The sequence below is a fragment of the Lipotes vexillifer genome, unplaced genomic scaffold (genome assembly GCF_000442215.2).
Source record: "Lipotes vexillifer unplaced genomic scaffold, Lipotes_vexillifer_v1.1 scaffold275, whole genome shotgun sequence".
Lineage (NCBI taxonomy): Eukaryota > Metazoa > Chordata > Mammalia > Artiodactyla > Lipotidae > Lipotes > Lipotes vexillifer.
Genome location: NW_006775816.1, coordinates 338,417 through 360,972, shown reverse-complemented (window position 1 = coordinate 360,972; position 22,556 = coordinate 338,417). Strand labels below are relative to the sequence as shown.

The following is a 22,556-nucleotide window of genomic DNA, read 5'->3' as shown; positions in this document are numbered from 1 at the left end:
GAACATCTTTTCAAGTGGCTGCTTGCCATTTGTATTTTCCTTGGGCAAATTGCTTACTCATACTAAGTAAAAAATTTCCTATTGGGTTATTCATCTTTTTCCTAATGATTTGTAGGTGTTCTTTACACGTTAGTGATACGTTAGCAACTATTTTCTTCCAGTTTTTTATGTCTTCTAACTTTGTTTACTCCCTCCCTCTCCCTGTCACTGCCCATATAGAAGTTTTGAGTTATTATATTAACAAATGTACCCATCTTTTCCTTTACAATTTCTGGATTTAAACTTGCTTAAAAACACTGTCTCACTCCAAGATTATTTTTAGTAATATCATGCCAGAATGATATTCTACATTTCATATAACTTACCCAGCCTAGCAAAGATGAGTTTTTCTTACTGAAGAGATAGGCCTAATCTTAAAACTTCAATCTTAACTAACTTAAAGTTCCCCTTTCCTCAGTGTGGCCCTTACTCGGACTAGGAAATCTAAAATGTTGAACAGGGCTGTGGATCTTCACTATCTTCCCACCTTGCCCTTCAATTCCATCATCCCTACTCAGCACGTTTCCTCCAACACCTTCAGGGCTGAAAAGAGAAGAGAGTAGGGAGGAAAGAAAGTTAAGATGTAGAAAACTGCTGTAATCAGGTATCACTGTCACACACCGGTGCCACTGTCCTCTGGATATGGCTGATAGGCAAATGCTGCCTCCTTCTGTGGGATGCGCATGTGGGTTACTCAGACTCCCTTGCTGAGACTTGGCAGTCCACTCCACATAGACTCTCTCTGTTGGGGGTCATTGCACGTGCAGGTGGGCCCCTTGGGCAAAACTCCTTCCAAGACAACTCAAAGTCAACTCCCTTCGGAGAGGTCCACATCCAGTCAATGTTCTGGCACAAGTCCAACTTGTTCCAACAATAGCTCTAAGCCGTTCTCCTTGCTCTGCCACCAAAGCCCTTCACATAGCCCTTACCTTTAGAGCCACCATTCACAAACAGAGTCAGTTTCTAATTCCTATGTCCTTAAATTGGAAAGGATACAGTGAGCTTCTCAATGGTTCTCTCAAATGTCCACTCATTTGGTTCTACTCCCTGAAAAGGTGTCAGAGATAATGCCATAGCTGACACCTGTATCTCCAAAGAAAGCCTCTATCAATCTATTTTTTACATATTTGTTAACCTATTCTTATAGAGCCTGGAATTGAACGAGCTAATGGTAGCACAATCCATTTCACAATCACTTTTCATGGCCACACTGCTCTGGTATCTGCTATCATTAGCCCACTTGCTATCCTTGGCCTTTGTACTTCTGCCAAAATGCTAACACAGTAGAAGTCACAGTTAATATTTCTGCTATAGAAACCTTAGTTTTACTGTTATAATAATTCCTTTTTAGACATTTTCAGAATCAAAACAGCCTTAATACTGTAGCTGAATGCCTTATCTTGGGTTGATAGATTTTTTTTTCTTTCCTTCTTTATAATGTCTCATACTTCCTAAATTTTCTGTAACAATGCATTATTTTTGAAATAAGAAAAACAAAAAGATTGTTAAAATTGTTACAGTTTAAGTACCTTTATTCAGTCCATTCCCCACTAATCACATTCTTAACTTAGATTTTGTTATTAACTTTAAATAAGCTTTATACAAAAGTAAATAACTGCTTACAGCCATTCTATTCATTTATTTATTTTTATTTTAAGATGATATTTGAATTCTGATCATATCTCACAAGAAAACCAGGCCTCTACAGAACTTTTAATGTGAAAAGTATTTAGAAATCATATACTTTTCTCAGTAAGGAAGAACAGACAAAACAACAGGATACTACCATATGAGTTGGAGACCACCTCATTAAGTGATACTCTCTAGCTTTTTAAGATGTATCTTTGATTTTAATAATTTAAAATTTTAGCATCTGAATAAATGAATGACACTTAGAATGTTACTTGATTACTAAATAAGTTGATCTTAGAATTTCTAATCATTTTGATTATTTAAACAGCCTTTGTCTCCTAAGAAAATTTTTTTAAATGACAGGGGGAAATATATAAAGATCACAAGCTATAAAAATAAAAATTCTTAGTGAAAGAGTAAAATGAGGACACCAGTTCCGGTCACATTCTCCTCTAAAAGGAGTTAAGAAGTAAACCTCAAGGGAGGTACATTTTACCAACTGTTAAGATATCCCCATATCTTAAATTACAACCGACTTCAGATAATGAATTAGGAAAAATCAAAATATAACAGATAATTAGCCTCTTATTAAAATGACCCAAGAGATTACACACGTGCACCAAGATCAAGAATTTATTTTAATTACAACAAAAAGTATGGCCTCCAGAATTACAGGGTACTCTAACAGTGGTAAGTATGTGCTATAAGAGGAAGCAGTCTGCAGGCCTACCTGCAGACATGTCCAGAGACTCAGAGTTCTTCAGAGAGCCCCACTAAGACTCCCCAGGAAAAGGGGTGCCAGAAATATTAACACAATCATCTAATTTGTGCTGCATCATGTATTCCCTGCCTTCATGGGGTTTCTAGTCCATCACATTAACTCAGCTAATTTAATTTATACATGAAGTATGAGGACAGTTCAGTTAGGAAAAGCATATGATGCTATGGGCACACACCCCATTATCTTCACAGTGGATCATCGACAAACCAAGTAAGCAACTCTCTGTCATTTGGCATCCAATATAGACTAGCCTAAAAAGAGAGATGAAAATATAAGAATTTTCTCCTTAATAATAGTATTTCTGATTACGGATTGTTAAAGTGATATTTGGATTTTAATACATCAGTCCCTATTGGCTTAGATTGTATACCTGCCCACAAAATACATACTGAGTCTTAGAATGTTGACCAGTCAAGTTTGTCAGGCTTCAAAATCCATCACCTGTAGACAGTCATGAATTCACAAAGGTAATACTGTTACAAAGGAATCTACCTTGCCCAGATAACACATGAGCTCGATGCATGTCTTTCTTCTGTCTTTTTCCTCCAAGTACAATACACAAAGGCAGAGCCAGGGCACACTGTACCTTCTCTGGGCCCTCAAGCACTAACCAAATTGACAAAGAGAGTGGCAGTACTGAGGTCAAAACAGCACAAACTGAGTCTTTAATTAAATGTGGCTAAGTGGAGGATGGGAGCTAGATAGCAGTACAAGAATAGAGGAACTAGTACAGGCAAGAACAAGAAAGGGTTGATGTGGACAAGATGGAAGTCAACAGGAACTTCGGGGAACAAAGGTTTCCCCGTGAACAAAGGTTACTGCAGGTTTGGACATGCTCCCAGAACATTCCTGAATGGGTATGATAGATTCCATTATAAGAGGATGAATATAATGGGTAACTAAATTTAAAAGGAGATTTAAAATTGGGGGTTAGAGTATAATTTTTAGAAGACTGATAAAAAAAAATTTTTAAGTTAAAAGTTTACTTTTAAAAAGGCACCAAGCCCAAAAAGTTGTATAGTTCTTGAAAATAACAAGTCATCAAGTAATTTGTAGGTTGTGCAAAAATATGTGAGTAGGGAAAAAAGGCATATTTATCTGTTTGTTATGAATCTAGCATAGTTAAAGTGTGATAAAAAATAAACGGAAGGGCTTCCCTGGTGGCGCACTGGGTGAGAGTCCGCCTGCCGATGCAGGGGACACAGGTTCGTGCCCAGGTCAGGGAAGATCCCACATGCCGTGGAGAGCGGCTGGGCCCGTAAGCCATGGCCTCTGAGCCTGCGCGTCTGGAGCCTGTGCTCCGCAACGGGAGAGGCCACAACAGTGAGAGGCCCGCGTATCGCCAAAAAAAAAAAAAAAAAACTAAACAAAAAAAGAAAAACCAAATGGGTTTGTGAATGAGGCAAAATTTTCTAATGAATTATTAAAACTTAGATTTATAAATCTTAATGATATCTTCAATTCATATTATATATTAGGGATAAAATATTAATACATTAATTTATATTACAGTAAGTCCCCTACATACAAACCTTCAAGTTATGAACTTTCAAAGATGCAAATGTGCGTCCGCATGTCCAATCACGTAAGGTGTGAGTGAAATTGCAGCTTGCCCTCCGTCTCCTATTGCTGACAATCCTTCAGCTCTACCATCTCCCACCTCCTTCCCCTCCTCTAGTCAGTAAATCTTCTTGCCTGTTCACTTGATGCCAGCCCCTGTATGCCAGCTGTTGTACTGTACCACTGTACTTTTCAAGGTACTGTACTGCAAGATTAAAAATGTTTTCTTTATTTGTTGTGTTTGTTTTTTAATGTATTATTTGTGTGGAAAGTATTATAAGCCTACTATAGTACAGTACTATATAGCCGATTGTGTTAGCTGGGTACCTAGGCTAACTTTGTTGGACTTACAAACAAATTGGACTCTTACGAATGCACTCTCCGAACAGAACTCAATCGTATGTAGGGGACTTACTGTAATATATATTACATATAATATATATGTAATATATATGAATACAATGGACATGTTTATAATAAATGTTTATTGGCTTAGTGGCATATATGATCAGCTTTTTTTAAATTGATAGGGTAAGTGATCACAAATTTTTAGAGACTACTGACCTAAAATACAGGAAACAAGCCAGAAGCTTCTGTTAACCATCTAGATATACCATGGAAAGAACCTACATGAATAAAGCCAAGACATAGCGAAACAGTGCCAAGAGATACGGAAGACCGAGTCCTTATGTCACCTGAGAACTTAGATCCAGGCCTGTCTGAAGCCAGCATATCCCAGGGCTTCCCAGATGCAGGAACCAACATGTTCCTGTTTTTCTGAGTCACTTGGAGCTGAGTCGGTCACTTCTAACAGAGGGTAGAACATTCACATAGGGTAACAAATAAAACAAGTTACAGAAAATTGTATTTTTACGACCCCACTGGAGAGAGAAAGGAAAGAGAAAAATAAAGTTCACCAGAGTGTGACTTGTTTAAGGTGCTAGAGACAGACACCCAGTATCAGGCTTTCCACTAGTCTGTAATAGAGTGATTGATGCCCGAAGTATGCTGTAGGCGACACAGTAACTCCTATGAATCAAATTCTGTAAATACCAAGAGGTGATTTTTTTAAATAAACCCCAAACTGTTTATGAAGTATGATAATATCGTTCTTGTTAATGTAATAATATACGAGAATGAAGAGTTGTTTCTGTAACAAATTAATGCTTAGAAACATCAAGATTAGGCTGAGTTGCTTTAAAAAAAACTTGTTTTCAAATTAGGTATCAAGAGATCAAGAGAACTGAAAAGATCTCACTGTAAAAATCATACAAATTCTCATAGGTCTGAACTTAGACTGTTTTTACAAGTATAAATTCTAGGCTGAATTAAAATACACAAGTGGTGATCACAGATGATGCTTCATGCTTTATGTAGGAAAAATCAAAGTAGGAACAACTCCTACTCAAAGAAAAGGGCTTGGCTCTGTATTCAAATACTGAGATGTGAATATATAATTTTATGTTCTAAGTAGAAAAAAGATTGTATGTATTTTTTTATGATGGCCAGTTTTAATAATTTGTATTTAACTTTGTATTCCAGTATAATTAGATTTAAGAATGCTTCATCTGTAGCATTCACACAGTCCCATTTTACACTTTAAAGATAAGATGACTTATCAAGAGATTTAAGATAAAGATAACATAAGAGACTTTATTTAATCATTGCCCTACTTCTCATACCATAATTCTCATACAAACACTCCTAAATTTTATTATTTGGTAAACTAAGTTTTCAAGAGTCATAATGAATTTTCTGAAATCACAAAGCTAGAAGTAGCAAAGCTGGATTCTCAACTCCTAAAAACAAAGTATAGTCTGCCGTGATGAATAAAATAACCTTTTATAAAATACTGTAGAACACAGCTTTAATTCACACCATCCAGAAAAAAATATAATGTATTCTTTGTTCCTATTTCAAATCATTAATATTACTATACTATTTCAGTAATTTTCTTAGTATTTAAAAACAGTATCTAAATATACTCACCATTTTTGTAATTTATTTTACTACTATATATTAAAGTCCGAATGTCCATAACATTTTACAATGTGTTACAGAAATTGATGAGTTTAATTACTTAATGTGCACAGATCAATTTGAAATAAACTGAAAATGAGCATGCTGTACACTCTACTTAATCTTGTTACAAACTTGTTTCAAAATTCACTTCCTAATTTGAAACCCAGTAGGTTATATTTTAAAATAATAAATAGAAAACTTTCTTTTACATCTCAGCAGTTTAAAGCCAAAGCAACTAAAGGTAAGAAGAGTCCTACTAGTCAAAAGATCTGACCTCAAGGGGAAAAAAAGTCCTATGCTTTTATTATCTAAACCAACACATCTGGCTTGTTTGTTATACTCTTTTTCTTCTTAAAAATGCAAATGAAATAACATTATACTTCCTTCTCTGTCTATAGAATAATTTTCAAATGAATTACAGGCATAAAAGGTAGAAAAATTGGTAGACAAATGAAATAACGAAGGAAAACAATCATTCAAAGTCAATTCTAGTTGGTTAAGGATGGCACGGAAGTACACACGTAAGATGAATAATACATTTTCATTCTAAGTAATACAGGTATCTGCATAAGGGGTCACACATCACTTCTCACATTGCTAAACCATTTTAAAGCACAAGGTGATAGAAACTCTCAGATGCCTATGAACTCCATTTACATGGAGTACATCACTATAATTTTTTAAATGCATTCATATTCAAATCTGAGAAACATGATTCTGAGGCTCATCAGGCCTGCTTAATTGCACCAACATCTGCAATCAATTTAAATTCTTTAAGACAGTCTTTCAGCACTTGAAGTGATTTCATGCTGTGATAGATTTAACACACTCACTAATTTATAGACACACACAAGCAGATGAGACCTATTTTTCCAGGGGTGGGGTTAAAGTACTGAAGGGCAGTCTGAATTTCCCAACTATCACTGGGATATAAAAAAGAATGCATTTTGCATAACTTATTTAAATTATATAAGATGATAGCACTGCACAAACATAATATAGAAATTAAGACTAAAACTCGTGTTTTATTTAATTCTATTTGTAGGTCATGGACCATTAAGAGGTTTGATGACAGTTTACCGGTGAAATAAACAGCAAAATCTAGAGCTATCATTTGACATTATATAGGAAAAAGTCACACATTAATATATCATCATTTTCTCCCCCTGAAAGTCAAGAGGGGCTGGGGGAGAGCAAGAGGAAGAATACCAACAATCCAGAAATGGTTTTTTAACCAAACATATAAACTGACCTAAAATGAGGAAAATAATACAAAATTCAAAAATCAGAAGACTAAAGGACCTGGGCAGATGGCAGCAGGAGCATAGTTTTTGAAAGTGCCTGGATCTCCACAGAAAAAGAAACAAAACAACTAAATAGCAAAACCAAAAACCTAACAATATTGAGCAATAAGGTATCTCCATGATCCTCAAAATACAAGCAGCTGGAGACAAACCACTAACAGTCACGCGATCTGCACAGCATCAACGTCTGCGTGGAAAGAAGCAGAGAAATAAACAAGATGTCTGATGATGTGAAAACAGGAGAATTCTAAAGTAGCCCAGAGGTATTCTTTAGCAATTTGAGAACAGCAGCTGAAAATGAGAGGGGTTTGGCCCACACCAGCTGTGGGTGAGCGTTGCAAGCAGAAAAGAGCTGAAGAGACTGGAACTGTCAATGTCCTCTGAGCCCCAACACTGAGGTCAGGGCTCCCTTCCAGGACAGGACCCCACAATGTGGAGAAAGTGTTGAGAGTGAAATCAACACGGAGCTAAACATTCCTACTGACCACAAAAACATAACCATAAAACACAGCAAACTGTCACTTACAATTTCAAAATGAACTAAGAGACATTTAAAAAATATATAAAACATGAAAAAAAATACCTAAAGCAGAATTAGAAAAACTCAGACAAGTGAGGTGAGCAAACTCCGGAAAAAGAATGGAAATAAATCACTTTAGAAATGAAGCTTGAACTAGAAGAAATATAAGAACAAAAAATAATAAATCATAAGAGATTCAGAAATGAAATACAGAATTTTGTTTCAAAAAAAATCAAAAAGAAATGAATAAGGTAAAAGGATTTGGGAAAAAGTGGCATATTGAAGATATATAAAAACCCAACATACCGATAATAGGATCCATGAAGAAGAAAACCAAAGTAAGTACATAATGAAAGGGTATCTGCATATTTTATAATCCCAAGTCAGACATATAAATAAAGAGAGCTAGTAATCTATAGGGAATGAAAATGAGTTATCTGCAGACCTTTTAAGAGCAATGCTGTCATGTTTTATGCTAGAAAAAATCTTAAATTGTGGGACTTCCCTGGCGGTCCAGTGGTTAAGAATCTGCGCTTCCACTGCAGGGGGTGTGTGTTCAATCCCTGGTCGGGGAACTAAGGTCCCACATGCCACAAGGCCAAAAATAAAAATAAAATTTTTAAAAAAAGAAAAAGGAAAAAATATGTAAATTTAAGATCTTACAGGAAAAAAACATGTGAGCCAAAGATTTTATATCCAGTAAAACTGACTAAACAATAATGGGCAGATACTGTTATCAACATGAAAAACTCAGGGAATACTGTTTCCATGACCTCTTCAGACAAATCTACTAAAGAACAAACTTCAGACAAACAAAATAACTAAGAGAAATATTAACAAAAGGACTGGTTGTGAGCATTAAAATACAGTTACTCACAGAATTAAAGACTAAATAGGGGTTAAACACAGTTAGTAAATGCTAAAGGAGTATAAAATGTAATGGCTATATGCTCCATGTAGATAACAGTACAACAAGAAAAACAACAGCTGGAGATGTGGGCAGCACATGCGAAAGAAAAAAATTTTAAATACATACACATAAATACATATGCATACTTTTTTCCTTTGCTCTCTCTCCACTGAAAAGGCCTACAGTGATTAACCCAATAGCAATAAGTATCCTTGACCCCCAGACTGTTCTTGAAATATCATTTCCCACTAAAAGAAATGACAGATTCCAGGTCTAGTGTGGGAAAAGAGGGGAGTCTGCATAATCTTACCTTACCAGATAGAAATGAAACAATGTAAAATAACAGGGCCATGGCAACCAAAATGACTAGAAGACAACTGGACAAGGTCCCACTGGTTGAAGATGGGACAATTTAAGCTTCACTAAGAATAATAACATTAAAAATAATATATCACCTTTAGAGGATGATAGGGAACCAATTCAGTATCTTGAAAACTGGCAAATAAAAGCATCAAGCATTTATCCTAAATTTCCTATATCATAAGGTAATCAGTATTTGTGAGAAAATGTCTCTTTATAAATATATTCCAACTAATACATGAAAATAAAATTACAGAATTTTAATGATAAACTGGACATGAAGTACTCCCTAATACAGAACATACCTCCTACGGTCTTACCAAAGGGATCAAACCTGAGTCTGATCAAGCCTCTGGATCTAGCTGCGGCTTTGCAGGAAATGCAAAGGAAAGAGAAACATGTTAACTTTACCACGAGTATGCAATCGGCAAAATACAGACTGCCTTAGATAAAATAAAGGGAACCTGAAGATTAAAAAAAGTTAAAGATATTCCAATTTTAAACTATAAGCAACAATAAACTATGATGTCTGGTGGTATAATTTTGGGAGATAAAATTAAAGAAAGTCAAGGAAGTAGTTCCTATAAAAGTCAAGGTGTGATTTAGGAAAAAAGCAAGATTTGAGACAGGGTAGATGGAGGGCTTTCTAAGTTGGCTGACAAGGTTCTCTTTATTGATCTGGGTGGTACTCTTATGATAACTTATTAAGCTACATATTTATTTGTTGGTGTTTTCTATAACTGTGTTTCATTTTATAAATCAAAAGTTAAAAAAAATCAGAAACCCTGGTTTCTAGTCCTAGCTACTAACTGGGGGCTGTTGCACACTTCACTTGCAAAATGTAGAGATGCTCTAAGATAATTCCAGACCTAATATAAATTAAAAACCACCTCAGTAACTACAAAAATCTCTACTAAATGAAAGAGTATAACAAAGCCATCCTTAACAACAACAAAAAAAAAACCAGAAGATGATTTTTAACTCACCAAAACAACACAATACAGCTTTCCCAAAGGCTACCAAAGGAAAAAGAAAAAAAGAAAAAAGAAAGAAAAAAATCTAGCGTAACAGTAATAATATACAAGGAGCAGACAAAACCTAAGACTGACTGAATTTTTTTTCGGACAATTTTATTTTCATACCTCAAAGAATCCCAAGGGCAGGGTTCCCAGTTTATGTAAACTACCCTGGAAAACTTCTGATGGTAAGAAGCTATACCAACCACACTTATTTTCTTGAGGGTGGGGAGAAACCATTATATTGTACCAGTTAGGAAATGCTAGTAAATCAGGGAAGCATGAAATTAGGAATGAATGCCTTTTGTACATCAAGATGATTAACCCATTATGGATTTTTAAAGTATGTATAGAATTTATTCTCTTTAGGAATAAGTAAGAACTGAAAGGATGTCTCTCAAGTACAAACCAAAATAAAGAGGGGTTTAAGTTTACTGCCACCATTGAAGCTTTAAAACCAGACACACTCTTCTCCTCCTTGTTCATACGTGTTCTACTGGGCATCCTTTTCCAAAAAAGACCAAGTTCTTCCATCTGTTACAGTAGATAACCTTCCCCCCTTTGATGATTTTTACAAGAGGCCAAGTGTCGGAGAATTTCTTCGTAGCTACAGTATGCCCTTTGAACACTCATTTTGATGTTATGCACGTGCAAACTAGCGTGGAATCCACAATGGCTTGATAACAGTTTTATGAGTAATGTTCACCATGTTCAGCCTTTCAATCCTATTAACTTCTAGTCTTTGGCTCAATTAACGTTACACTAAAAGACTCTCATCTTGTCCAGCCCAGTTCTCATCCTTGACTGTACCCTAGAAACACCGAGAGAACATTACTAAATACTGATGCCTGGGGCCCACCTGACTTAATTGTAAATGACAGGACCCAGATATCAAGATTTTTAAAGCTCCCCAGATGATTCTAATGGATATCAAGGTTGAGCACCACTGTTCCTGGCAACTTTTTTTCCTATTTCTTCAATTACCTAATAGAAGAAATTTTCACATATTGAGGTACGGGGACATTATTCTGGTTTATACATGAGTTAATTTGTATTTTATGCTGACTAAAACAGCCTGTTTGTGGCCTATCAAACATACACTGTACATTTGCTTTAATCATTAAAGAAAAGTGTGCACTGACCAGGAGTAAAGAATGTCCACGTTAAAAATAAAGATTAAATGCCTCCCTTCCTGGGAGACCAATGCTGATACTCCTTAAATGATAAGACTCCCTTCCCAGATGCCAAGGCCATACTGTGTACATGCTGATCTGTGTTTTGGGTATTTTTTTGAAACCCTGAAGGAATGTATCCCTTTATTGTTTGATGTTCTTTGCTCTGACGAGACATAAAACTGTGCTGAAAACCATGCTTCTCCAGAGCAGTTCCTCAGAGTTATCTGAGAGGCTGTCTCCCAAGCTACAGTCTTCAGTTTGGCTCAAATAAAACTCTTTTCTATTCCCATTATAGATCATTTATTGATTATTTCCATTGACATACCTTTTCCCTTCATTCACTGAAAAACAACTGTACATAATACATAGCATTTTTCTCAATTTTTCGCTTATTCCTTCAGAACTGTTCCTTCTTTCAAAAGGTTCATTCCATATGGATATTTGCTCTTCACTTTCATCTCCATTATAATCACATGCCTCTTCTTTCTGGCACTTTCAAAGTTTTCACTACTTTTGCAGTTATCAGAAATAAGCTTAATTATATTCATTAAAGTCTAAAAAGTAAGCATGAACATAGAAAAATATCTTAGATCAAGAAACAACTCAATAACCAAAAGGAAAACAACCTCAGATGACCTCTAATGCCACAACTGGTATAAGCACCATTGGCCCTGTCAGGCTCTAAAATTCTAGTAAATTTTACTAGTAAATAACAATGTTTCTATATCTGGTGAATCTTTTAAAAAGTGCTGTAATGAAGGAAAAGATGTCTTAACGAGCCATAAGATTTTTAAAAGACCAAAAATACACAATTCTAGTTTGAACCTAATATAATTTCACCCTATAAAAAAAAAGAAAAGATGACTGCTTTCTTCATATTTATCTCCTGCCTAAACAAAAACGCAATGCAGTAACAGCAGAGAACACTATACACCACTGGTGCTGCTCAGAACGATGTGTAAGAAAGCTGGATGAATCTGAGCTGTTAGAAGATAATTTTAATTGTACATAAATAAAACCTTTCCTATATAGGCACAAATGGAAATTAAAATGCCAGACAGATTAGGAAATACTCTTAAGAAGAAGTTGGTTCATTGCCCTGAGGCTCTGAAATTTTCTCCTAGTCAGCAAGCAAGACCTGGAGACAAATAGGCAAAGTATTGTAAGGGTACTGATGATAAACAGGTAAGTGTCTAATACTGAGTTCCAGCCACTTCTACCAAGTTTTTATGTGGCAGGGATGCTTTGATCAAATCCCTAAACTGAAATGTAAGCCAAAAAATAACCCATGTTTATTTTACCAAGAATGTGTAACTATTTATGGTTCATCTAAGTTTCTAGTGGTTAAAATATACAAACTTTTTAAATAACAACGATGACAAAAAAATAGAGGAAATAAAACAAGGACAACAACAACTTGATTTACCTGTATCTGACAATGTTTCCAAAATTTACATATGAAACTGAAATCTAAAAAATAAAATATACACTGAAAGTTATGAAAACACCCTCCATCAAGTCTAGATTTTCTACTTGGAGAAAACGTTCATACGTACAAATGAACACACAACTAATATTTTCTCAAAACACTGTTCTCTTCTGATCAAAATATGCCTAGAAGGCTGATACTGCAGAAAACTCTGTCCTCCATGTTTGGGAACACCATGACCTACTGAGCTAGAACAAGTGATAATACCTTTCAAAATACTTCTGAACACTACATATACACACCTATATACATACACATACGTGAAAGTCTATAATCCTGCGCTTACGAACTCAATTTACACTCAGTCATTTCATTGTGAGAAACTTTTGTTACAATCTTTCTATGTGCCTTTTAAAATTATGTTCTATAATACTTGTTATTTAACGTTATTTTTTATTAAAGAAGACTAAGCAAGAACTACAGAAATACTTAAGAAAGGATTCAAGGAGTAAAGCTAAACACCATCCAAACTTTTCTCACAAATGCCTCGGAGGAGCCCTTGAAGTCACTTGACCGCAGTCTAGATTGACTAGGAAAGAAAAAAATTAGAAACAAAGTCAAAGGAAGCTAGTAAACTTCCAGGAGCACTTATAAAAGAGGATTTCTGCTTCATTCCCTGGAAAAAGAAATCAAAAAGGAAAAAACTAAATACAAATAGGGAATAAAGGATGGATGTTATAATTATGCACCTCAGAAATGTGAGATTAGGCCTCTTTTACTTCAGGTCAGCCCACCTAAAATGAGCTTGTTACTTGAAGCTGGGATACAGTTTCCAATGACATATTGGGGGGCGGCGGGGGATGTCAAGGAGTCTGTAAGAACTTTGGATTCCAACCTAGTGCAATCCTCAGGAACTAGAAGTATGCATTTTGAAGAGAGATTTTTAAAGCATTATATCCACACCTAATGGCACGGCCACAAAAGACCATGTGCTGATAGGTCATAGTTGTAGTGGTTGTAGCCTGTATAGAAGTAAACTGCCTGGACAGTGTTGTCATCTCAATATATAAAAATAAATTAGGAAAAAAAGAAGATGAATGGTTCTTAGAGACATAATTGTTCTTAAAGACATCATAAAGGTGATATACTACACAGCATAAAACAAAATGTCCCTCAAAACTCTTTAAATGTCTCTCTCTCTCTCCCCCTGAAACTCCACCTCCCCACAGAGGACCAGACATCTTTCTGGTTCTCCTGTCCTATTGCTCAAACACGCCTGGCCGATTCTCCTCTTCCTCCTTTCACTTTCTGGGATATAGGTTTTGGCCTCTCTAAGTTGTCTCTAGTTTTGAATTGCCACGCATCACCCTGAAAAAGCCCAGAAGTGGAACAGCAAATTCTTCTCAACAAATAGAAAAGAGATTTTATTTTTACTAATCCTTTGCAACGGGTTGGGGTGGGAGTAGGGGGGTGTAGGCAACTCATTGATCTAAATCCTACTCTCTACAGCTATCCTCTTTAACACATTCTTTAGTTGCATATAAATTACTCCATGGTTTTCTGTTAACCCTGTCATGGGAGACTTCCATATTACCCAGACAAAATACACCCAGAAAATAAACACAACATAAACACTGATGTCACAGATAAAGGGTATGATACACCTAAGCAAAGAAGAAATAAGAAAAGGAAAACTTGGTGAAGGCAGCAACTCTATTAGGATATATCTCCCAAGCCTGGTTGGTTCCACTCAAAGCACAAGAATCTTGACTACCAAAATCATCACTTAATATCTGAAGGGGGCTTTAAAAAAATGTTTAAGGAAAAAAATGATTAAAAATAATTGAACCACATGTAATAAAAGAGAATTATACTCACAGTTGGGTTAAGCATAATTAAATACATTTATATGGTAGATTTGTATTTTAAATTCTAGCTCACTTCCATTTAGAAAATAGGAAAATTCTTTGGCAATTGTGGTTTAATAGATCCTCTCTTGTTCTAGAATTTGCTTCATCCTACCTTGTTCAGGAACTGTGGGTTCTCTTCCATTTGGACTATCATGTCACATCCTACTTATAAGGTCCTTACCACTAATTGCAGAATAGTCTTACCCTCCAGCAAGTCATAGTACATAGGTAAAATCTGTATCATTCTTTTTTGAAAGAAGTTTTCTCCAATAAACTTGCTGCTAAGCACAAGTCATTTACCAAGGGATGGGCACCTGGCCTTGTAGTGCCTCCCCATCTATGCTCTGAGTATACTGGGTGAGGGGAGGATCTTTTAAGATACTCATTTGGATGGAAAGAGAAATTTCCAGAGTGAATTAAAGAGATAGCCCACATAGGCCAAAGTGTATCTGGATGGTCTATCAGGATGTTTACAGCAGCAAAGCAGAAACCCAGCTTAAAGCACCTTCAATAAGAACTGGCATCACCTCACATAATGGAAGAGTTGGGAGGTAGGACTGCACTGGGCCAGAGCAGCAGCTCCATGACGTCAGAAGTCAAGCACCCCACACCCCCTCACAGCCAGGACAAGTAGCAGGGAAAGGCAGCTTTCCTGCTCTGGACCCTTTTATGAGGGAGAGAAACCTTTCTCAGAAGCCCCCACCAAATCTGGCCATCAGACTGTACTGGCCAAACCTGGATCACATACCCATGCCCTAGGAACTTAGAAAAACGTGAATCTGGCATTTTTAGCCTCAAGTATGATATTTGCTTAGTAAATTTTAATAATCTTTCCTAACTGAAGAAATTCAGTCTTACTATTTGGCCACCTAAACTGAAACCTACTAAGATCTTGGAAACAACCTAGTTTGATCGATCGTTTTTATTGTTTTTTTGTTTTTTCCTATTTTAAAACCAAGTTGGGCTTCCCTGGTGGCGCAGTGGTTGAGAGTCCGCCTGCCGTTGCAGGGGACACGGGTTCGTGCCTGGGTCTGGGAGGATCCCATATGCCGCCGAGCAGCTGGGCCCGTGAGCCATGGCCGCTGGGCCTGTGCGTCCGGAGCCTGTGCTCCGCAGCGGGAGAGGCCACAACAGTGAGAGGCCCGCGTACCACAAAAAAAAAAAAACCAAGTTGATCTACTTTAGGGCTAGTTTGAGTGTTAACATTTCAAAAGCATTTTCAAAAAATCAACTGTAGGCATCAATACTATTTTCCAAAAAATAATATTAATGCTTACCCACAAAAGAGAATCTCAAAGCAAATTCTAAGGCTAAAATGTTAACGTCTGACAAAGTCCCCACATCCTCTCTAGAACAACCTATCTATGAACTTTGTTTTTCTCAGAGAAACTTTTTCAGTACTCATTGACCTAAATATACTGGCATAACAAAGTCCATATCCTAGAGTTAATAAAATGTGTTTTTACTTCCAGAGCAAAAACAGATGACTGGTCAGCTTAAACTTTCTACAATGTTAACCATGTGCTGAATATTCAGAACCCTCCCAGGAAAAGCCATGACTCTCCACACACCAATTAAATGCTTTAATCATACTTTAGATAACTAATCTATTTCAATCCTGATAACCTAATTACTTAATTCTGGTAAATAAATTCCAGCCCAAGTCCAAAACAGAGTATTAAACTTTAAAATCAGTGAATGTAAGCTGAAACAGATCCACTGTGAAGTTCAAAATGGTTTATTCTATTAAAAAGTCTGTTTATCTGAAATTCCAGAATTAAACTGCACTATTATGCTAGGGTTTTCTATACCAGTTCTAACTAATGTATTATCTCTTGTAATTATATTAAGTGGATTCATGCTTGTTGGATTTAAAATTCCCTACCAGGAGACTCTGCCCTGATGACTCTGCATAAAACAGGTACATAAAACAGGTACACCTGCATTTTTTTCCCCACATCACATTTCACCTCCCATTACATGTGTTTGTGTGTTTCTGTCATGTGTGTCTCATTGCTCCATAGGATAGAAGGACACACTATCTTGGTGCTCAGTCGCCGGGGCCTTAAATACAGACACTTTTATTAAGTGCCTGACATATAGACGCTTAATAAATGTGTTGAGTGAACAAATGAACATCTTAGAAATGTAGACTCACTAATAAGAAATTTGTATTTTTACTGAGGTACATTTACTTATATTTTTAATTGTGGTGTAATGATTTCAACAGTAAGAATTTCAACAGTAAATCACAAAGAAAAATAAAAAACAAACAATTGCTACTACAACCACTGCTACCACAAGAGGCAGCCACCGCCACCAGTTAAAAATCTGTTACGTTCTAATCACAGAATAAACAATTTAATTCTAACAACAAGCCTATGGTGTAGGTATTAGCCCCATCTTATGGACGAGGGGACTGAGGATCAGAAAGATAAAATAAGATGTCCAAGATCAAACAGAGGATAAATAGTCAATCCAAAACACGGAGCTCTGACTCCTAAATCCCCACTGTTAATTTATGATGGCCAAGTATCATCAAGGGACAAAAGCAATTCACATCTCAGTGGCAAGATACAGAGCCCATAGAAAGAACTGGGAAAAGCACAGTACTCAGTGAATTCTACATCTGAACAACAGGCAGCCAAAAAATGAGACATGTTTAAAACTTAAACATCACTTGAGTCTTTCTTCCAAAAGAAATACCTCAGAATCACTGATTGGTCTAGTAGATAAATGGAGTTCAAGTATAAATAACTTATATTCTTATAAGCTGCCCTTGGGTTAAAGTATCCAGTGAAAACTACAGTGTGTTTAGTTATTTTTCTCCAATCCAATTCTATTTTATGTTCAGCCAAAAGCATTTTCTACTGTCTTTCTACCGAGCCTTGCTTCTTCATTAGCTTCCATCTTATATTTTTCATCCAATCCACTTAGTCGCAATTTTTTTTATGACAACAAAGCTCATTTGTTGTTCCATGAAATAAATATAATTGATTCTGTGTGCCGGTCATGTTTCTCAGACATTTAGTTATTACTTCCACCCACATATTTCATGTTTCCCTAGAAAAGTGGCAGCCACGTGGATTCTTAATGCTCCTTTCAGTGTCTACATTTATAATTTGTGACAAGCTAATTTTATCCACAGGGAAACACATTAAAGATAGGCCTCTAAGCCACTATTATGTATCCTGATTTAGGTAGTTAGAGTAAAATCAGTCTCACTTTTCTACAATACAAGTATTATCCCAGTTTATAAGTGACATTAGAAATCGATACCCATCTTAATTCACTAACAAGGAGGGGTGTCCTAGAGTGAGTGGACCAAGCAACCACAGTGCTTCTTAACAGTGTGAGTGGCCAAACAGCAAAAGCAGTTTAAAAGTTATAAGGTGAGAAATACTTTCAAATTAAACAAACTTATTATAATACTTGTACCTTTAATTACACATACAAAAGCTCTATGATTACAGTTGCCCGCAAACTTAGGCACTTCATTAGGCAAATGTATTGTTTTCCATATACCACAACATGCTTCAGCAGTGCTTCTCCACTTGACAGTTTTACTTACTGTCTTGGAAGCAGTATTAATGTACTGCATCACCATTTCTTTTTTGATACTGAAGTCCTTTTCCCGCAATGGTGCCTTTTTATCTTCATTTAAATTCATATCTTCCTGGAAAACACAATTAAAAAGCCTCGTTTTAGAATCTAAGTAGAGCAACAATTCTACATACACAATGAACAGAAAATCAATAATCTGTGACTAAAGCAGCATTAACTGTTTTGGAATGATTTACATGTAGCTCTGCCAGGAGAAAAAAGAGAAAGGACCTGGAGATACAGAGAACAGAGTATTCTAGATCATTTTAGCAGGTAAAACACTTACCAGAAAAACTTTTTAAATTCACAGCAGGCTAGTAAAATTACATTCACATCACTATAGATAATTAGACATTTGAAGATTTCTGCCTTCCATAAGCTTATTAGGATTCACAATTTATATATAATTGTGAAATATATAATTACATATAAAAATATATTTATCTATATAAATTATATATATTATATGCAATATATAATATATATAATTTATATAAATATATTTTAAAATATAAACATATTTTTACAACAGCTGTACCTGAAGCCATCTTGCACCATTCTGAAAGCGCTGCTCCATATATCATAAGAATTAAAAGGTAAATAAGCCAATTCCTTTCCAGATTCTGATAAGCTACAAGCACATACCAAATACCTAATACTGATCCTAGCAAAAGGTGAAGCATCCTACAGTTTTAAATGTCTCTTCTCCACCCCTATCAAAAATATTCATTAATTTATTGCATGTTCTAAATCACATAAAAGTGGCACTCATAAAAAGAAGTACCACCTAAAAACCTAACATTTCTCAACAGCACCAATCAAAATAAAGGTTTAGGTAAGCTAGAGCTTGCTACAGGCCTAATTCTGACTAAAAAATGCAAGTCAGTAATATCCACATAAAGATATGAATTGCGACTAGAATCTATCAGCTCAATTGACAAAGGAAGGGAGGCTGAGGTAAGACAAAAATGGCTGAAGGAGAGGGCAGCTCAAATGGATTTCCTCCTGATCTTAGCCTTGGGTCATCTGTGTGCAATGTAGGACATCTTAATGTATATAAACTACATATCCACTCAGAAACGTGCCCATAAAAATCAGGACTTTGGATCACCTAGGGAGCCCAGAAAGTTAAATTTTTTCTAAGTTTTATAAGCGTCCTACAATTCAGACACTGTAGTTTATGCCTTTAGCTGACTCAGTTTTTGGCTACCAAAACTTTGAAGCAATTAAAAGTCAAAATTTCCTTCATTTCACCTTGATACAAAATTTAAGATCTTAGAAGTTGTGCCGTTTGACACTCCAATAAAAGGTAGCAATTAGTAATGTCACTTTTGGCTTTTCTGGTTAGAAATATCCTATTATGTGAATAATGGTTTAGTTTGTTTCTTTTTTTTTTTCTCTAAGCCAGTGATTTTCAATACACCTTAACACCACTTAGGAAGCATTCTGGAAATGTCTCCGGGCATTTTGGTTGTCATGGTGACTGAGGTGATGCTACCAGCATTTACAGGGGAAAGGTGTGCTAGACATTCTGCAACACATGAGCTAATCCTACACAATAAGAAACTGTCCTGCGTCCCACAGAGAGATACACAGAGAGAACGAGAGAGGGAAAATCATAATTTTCTATGCCTAGACTCTAATTCAATGAAATTAGATGTACAACAGAATTAATATGTAAATTGTTACATATTTAATACTTTATATATTATGTAACTTAATATACATTGAATTTTCCAAGAATCCAACTACTCTGTAAATTATAGTTACACTGTTTTTGTTTTAAGCTTTACCATCATTTGTGTTCCATTTCTGAAATTTAGGTATCCCAGGACAATGCTGCTTGTGGTATCTGAATCAACAGAACAACACACCTATATCAACCTACATCGTAGCTGTTGCACTCACAGTGGCATGAGGCAAAGACTCCAGAATGTGACTTTATTGTGCCTTCTTGAGTAGTCGATGGCCAACTGTTTACAATGAAATACATACTGTTTTATTATATAGTACAGTAGGCATTATATGTCGATTTTTTTAAAATTATGAGTGGAGACAGTTTATATAATCTATAAAGAATTGAACTAAGAAAAACTAATGAGGAAGTTAAGGAGCAATTGTTATAAAAGGTGTGTGTGAGGGGCACCTAAGAGCACAGAGAACATCTGTTTTAAATTATTCACTGTATTTTTTATTTTCTGTCTAATGGCCAAATGTTACCCAGCCTCTTTAACCAGCAAATTAAAATACTTAATAGATATAGAAAACTAAAAAACAGAAAACCCGTTAGCTGTGGTTGAAATCAAAATAAAATTTTAAGGTGGAGAGTTGTAAGAAAGAAAAGACTACTGCTTTCTTTCTGGAAAGGCATCTTCAAGATAACATGAGCTTATACACAAAAGTTGTATGTTTGGAATTAAGGAAGAAACCCAGAGTTCTCCCAACTTCTTTCCTCTGGCTTACCCCACCTCTCTTGTCTAAATATGACACTCAACTCCATAACGAAAGTTTAATGACAGTGGCTGCTTAAAAACAAGAGGAAACAAAGAAGAAATGATACTACAGAGAAGTTTGGAATCACCTACATAATCGCACAAACCTTCCAGGATCACTCACTAGGTATGTAACTTCATCTAACAGATGGTCCTTCTCTTTACGTCCAGGAAGAAATGGCACTCGAAAGAGTAAGAAAAGTTCTGCCCTTTACAAAAGGAAAAAGAGAACTAAGGGAGTGATGGAAAGAAAAAGAAAAAAGTATGTATCTATGGAATAGGGTGCAGGATTTTTAGAATGGATTTTGAATCTTTATCAGTGGAGAACAGGGCTAAAAAAGAAGAAAACTCTACAAGGCACTGGCACTGAACCTCTGAGGGTCACAGAGTCCTAGTGAAATGTATTGGAAGCTTCTTCCCAGAAAATGCACATCCATATTTTACGTTACAGTTCCAATTCAAGTTAAGCTGAACATCATCCAAAGCTATCCAAGAACCTGGAGGTGGGAGGCAATGTGGGAGCCAAGCATCTCTATTTAATAAGCCCCTGCCTTAAGGCAAAACCTTCAGCATGAGATTTTGAATATCACATAGTCTAAACTCCATGTATGTATTACACAACAGAAAATACAGGCTCATAGAAATGAAATGACTTTTCAGAGCTATCTGGTTGTTAGAAGCTTGAGAACTGGAGCCCAGACACCCAGTCTAGTGCAGTTTCCAGATAACTGTAAAGGGTCTCTTGTGAGCAAGTCATCAGTTTTCACATTAGTGAGTTCACAGCTGCTTAGTATGATCATATCGCATTTCTGTTGTCTTAGGTCATGTTCCCTAGAGGCAGACCTCGGACAGGGATGCAGGTGCAGGTGATTAATGAGGGGCATGCTCTCAGGAAAAGGGGACTGAGACAGGGACATTCGAAAATGTGGCCTCAGCTGGATTCTCGTTTCAGCCTGAAGTGCACAGCAGTAGATAGTACCTGGAGGGAGAGGCCAGCCTTGACACCACGCAAGTCAGTCAGCCATTAGCTGCAGGACCCCAGTTCCCTGAGGCCAAATCTCTGGATTAAGAGGGCAGATGTGAACCACCAGGAGCCAACACTCACACCTGGGTACACCCGCAACCAGCCTGGTGAAGGGGGTCTTGGAGGGGCACCAACAGTGTCCACTACACCATTTGAAAATAACTTACTTTATATTATAATAAGGCTTCTTTCTAAGCAGAACTGAATAATACAGAAACCCACATTTATGGCCTACACAAGCAATATAAACCTCTGTGTGTTAACCAATTCTTCCATTCAAACATAGGTCAGGACATGTAGAACACAGTATAGATACAGAATGACACTGTAGCTACAGATTTTATAACAGCCCTGAAAAACAGCTTACTTCAATATATATCTATATATTGATATATATGTAACTCAATAAATATCTGTAATAAATAAAATAATAAACAGGAAATACATAGAACACATAACTGTGCAAGGCCTGAGGAATGATTTGAATGAGGCTAATATTTCAGTGGGTATGAGATAAATATCTATTCCTTTAAATGGAAAAACCTTATCAGCTGGCTATTTAACTGAATATAGCTCACTTAAAAATATTTTTTGAGTAGTCATCAATCAAAATTTTAGTGTCTGTCAATCTGAAGAGTAATTATTGGTTTTGTTGTGAAAGTTCTATTAATACCTTAGCAACATACATTATGAATTAACTCACTTATAGCACTACCTTCATATACATGCTTAAACACAGTTTTTTGCCTGGGGAAATTGGGAGTTGCAGCATCAAAAAG

At 36.1% G+C, this 22,556-nt stretch overlaps 1 protein-coding gene across 1 annotated transcript in view; it reads right to left on the bottom strand.

Annotated features, from left to right (window-relative positions):
• DIAPH3 (diaphanous related formin 3) overlaps positions 1 to 22,556 on the bottom strand; it is a gene marked incomplete at its 3' end in the record, with an annotated part of 415,912 nt that overhangs the window by 321,982 nt on the left and 71,374 nt on the right. The window contains 1 exon segment of the mRNA XM_007450220.1: positions 18,230 to 18,334. Within this exon segment, the coding sequence (XP_007450282.1) occupies positions 18,230 to 18,334 (105 nt within the window).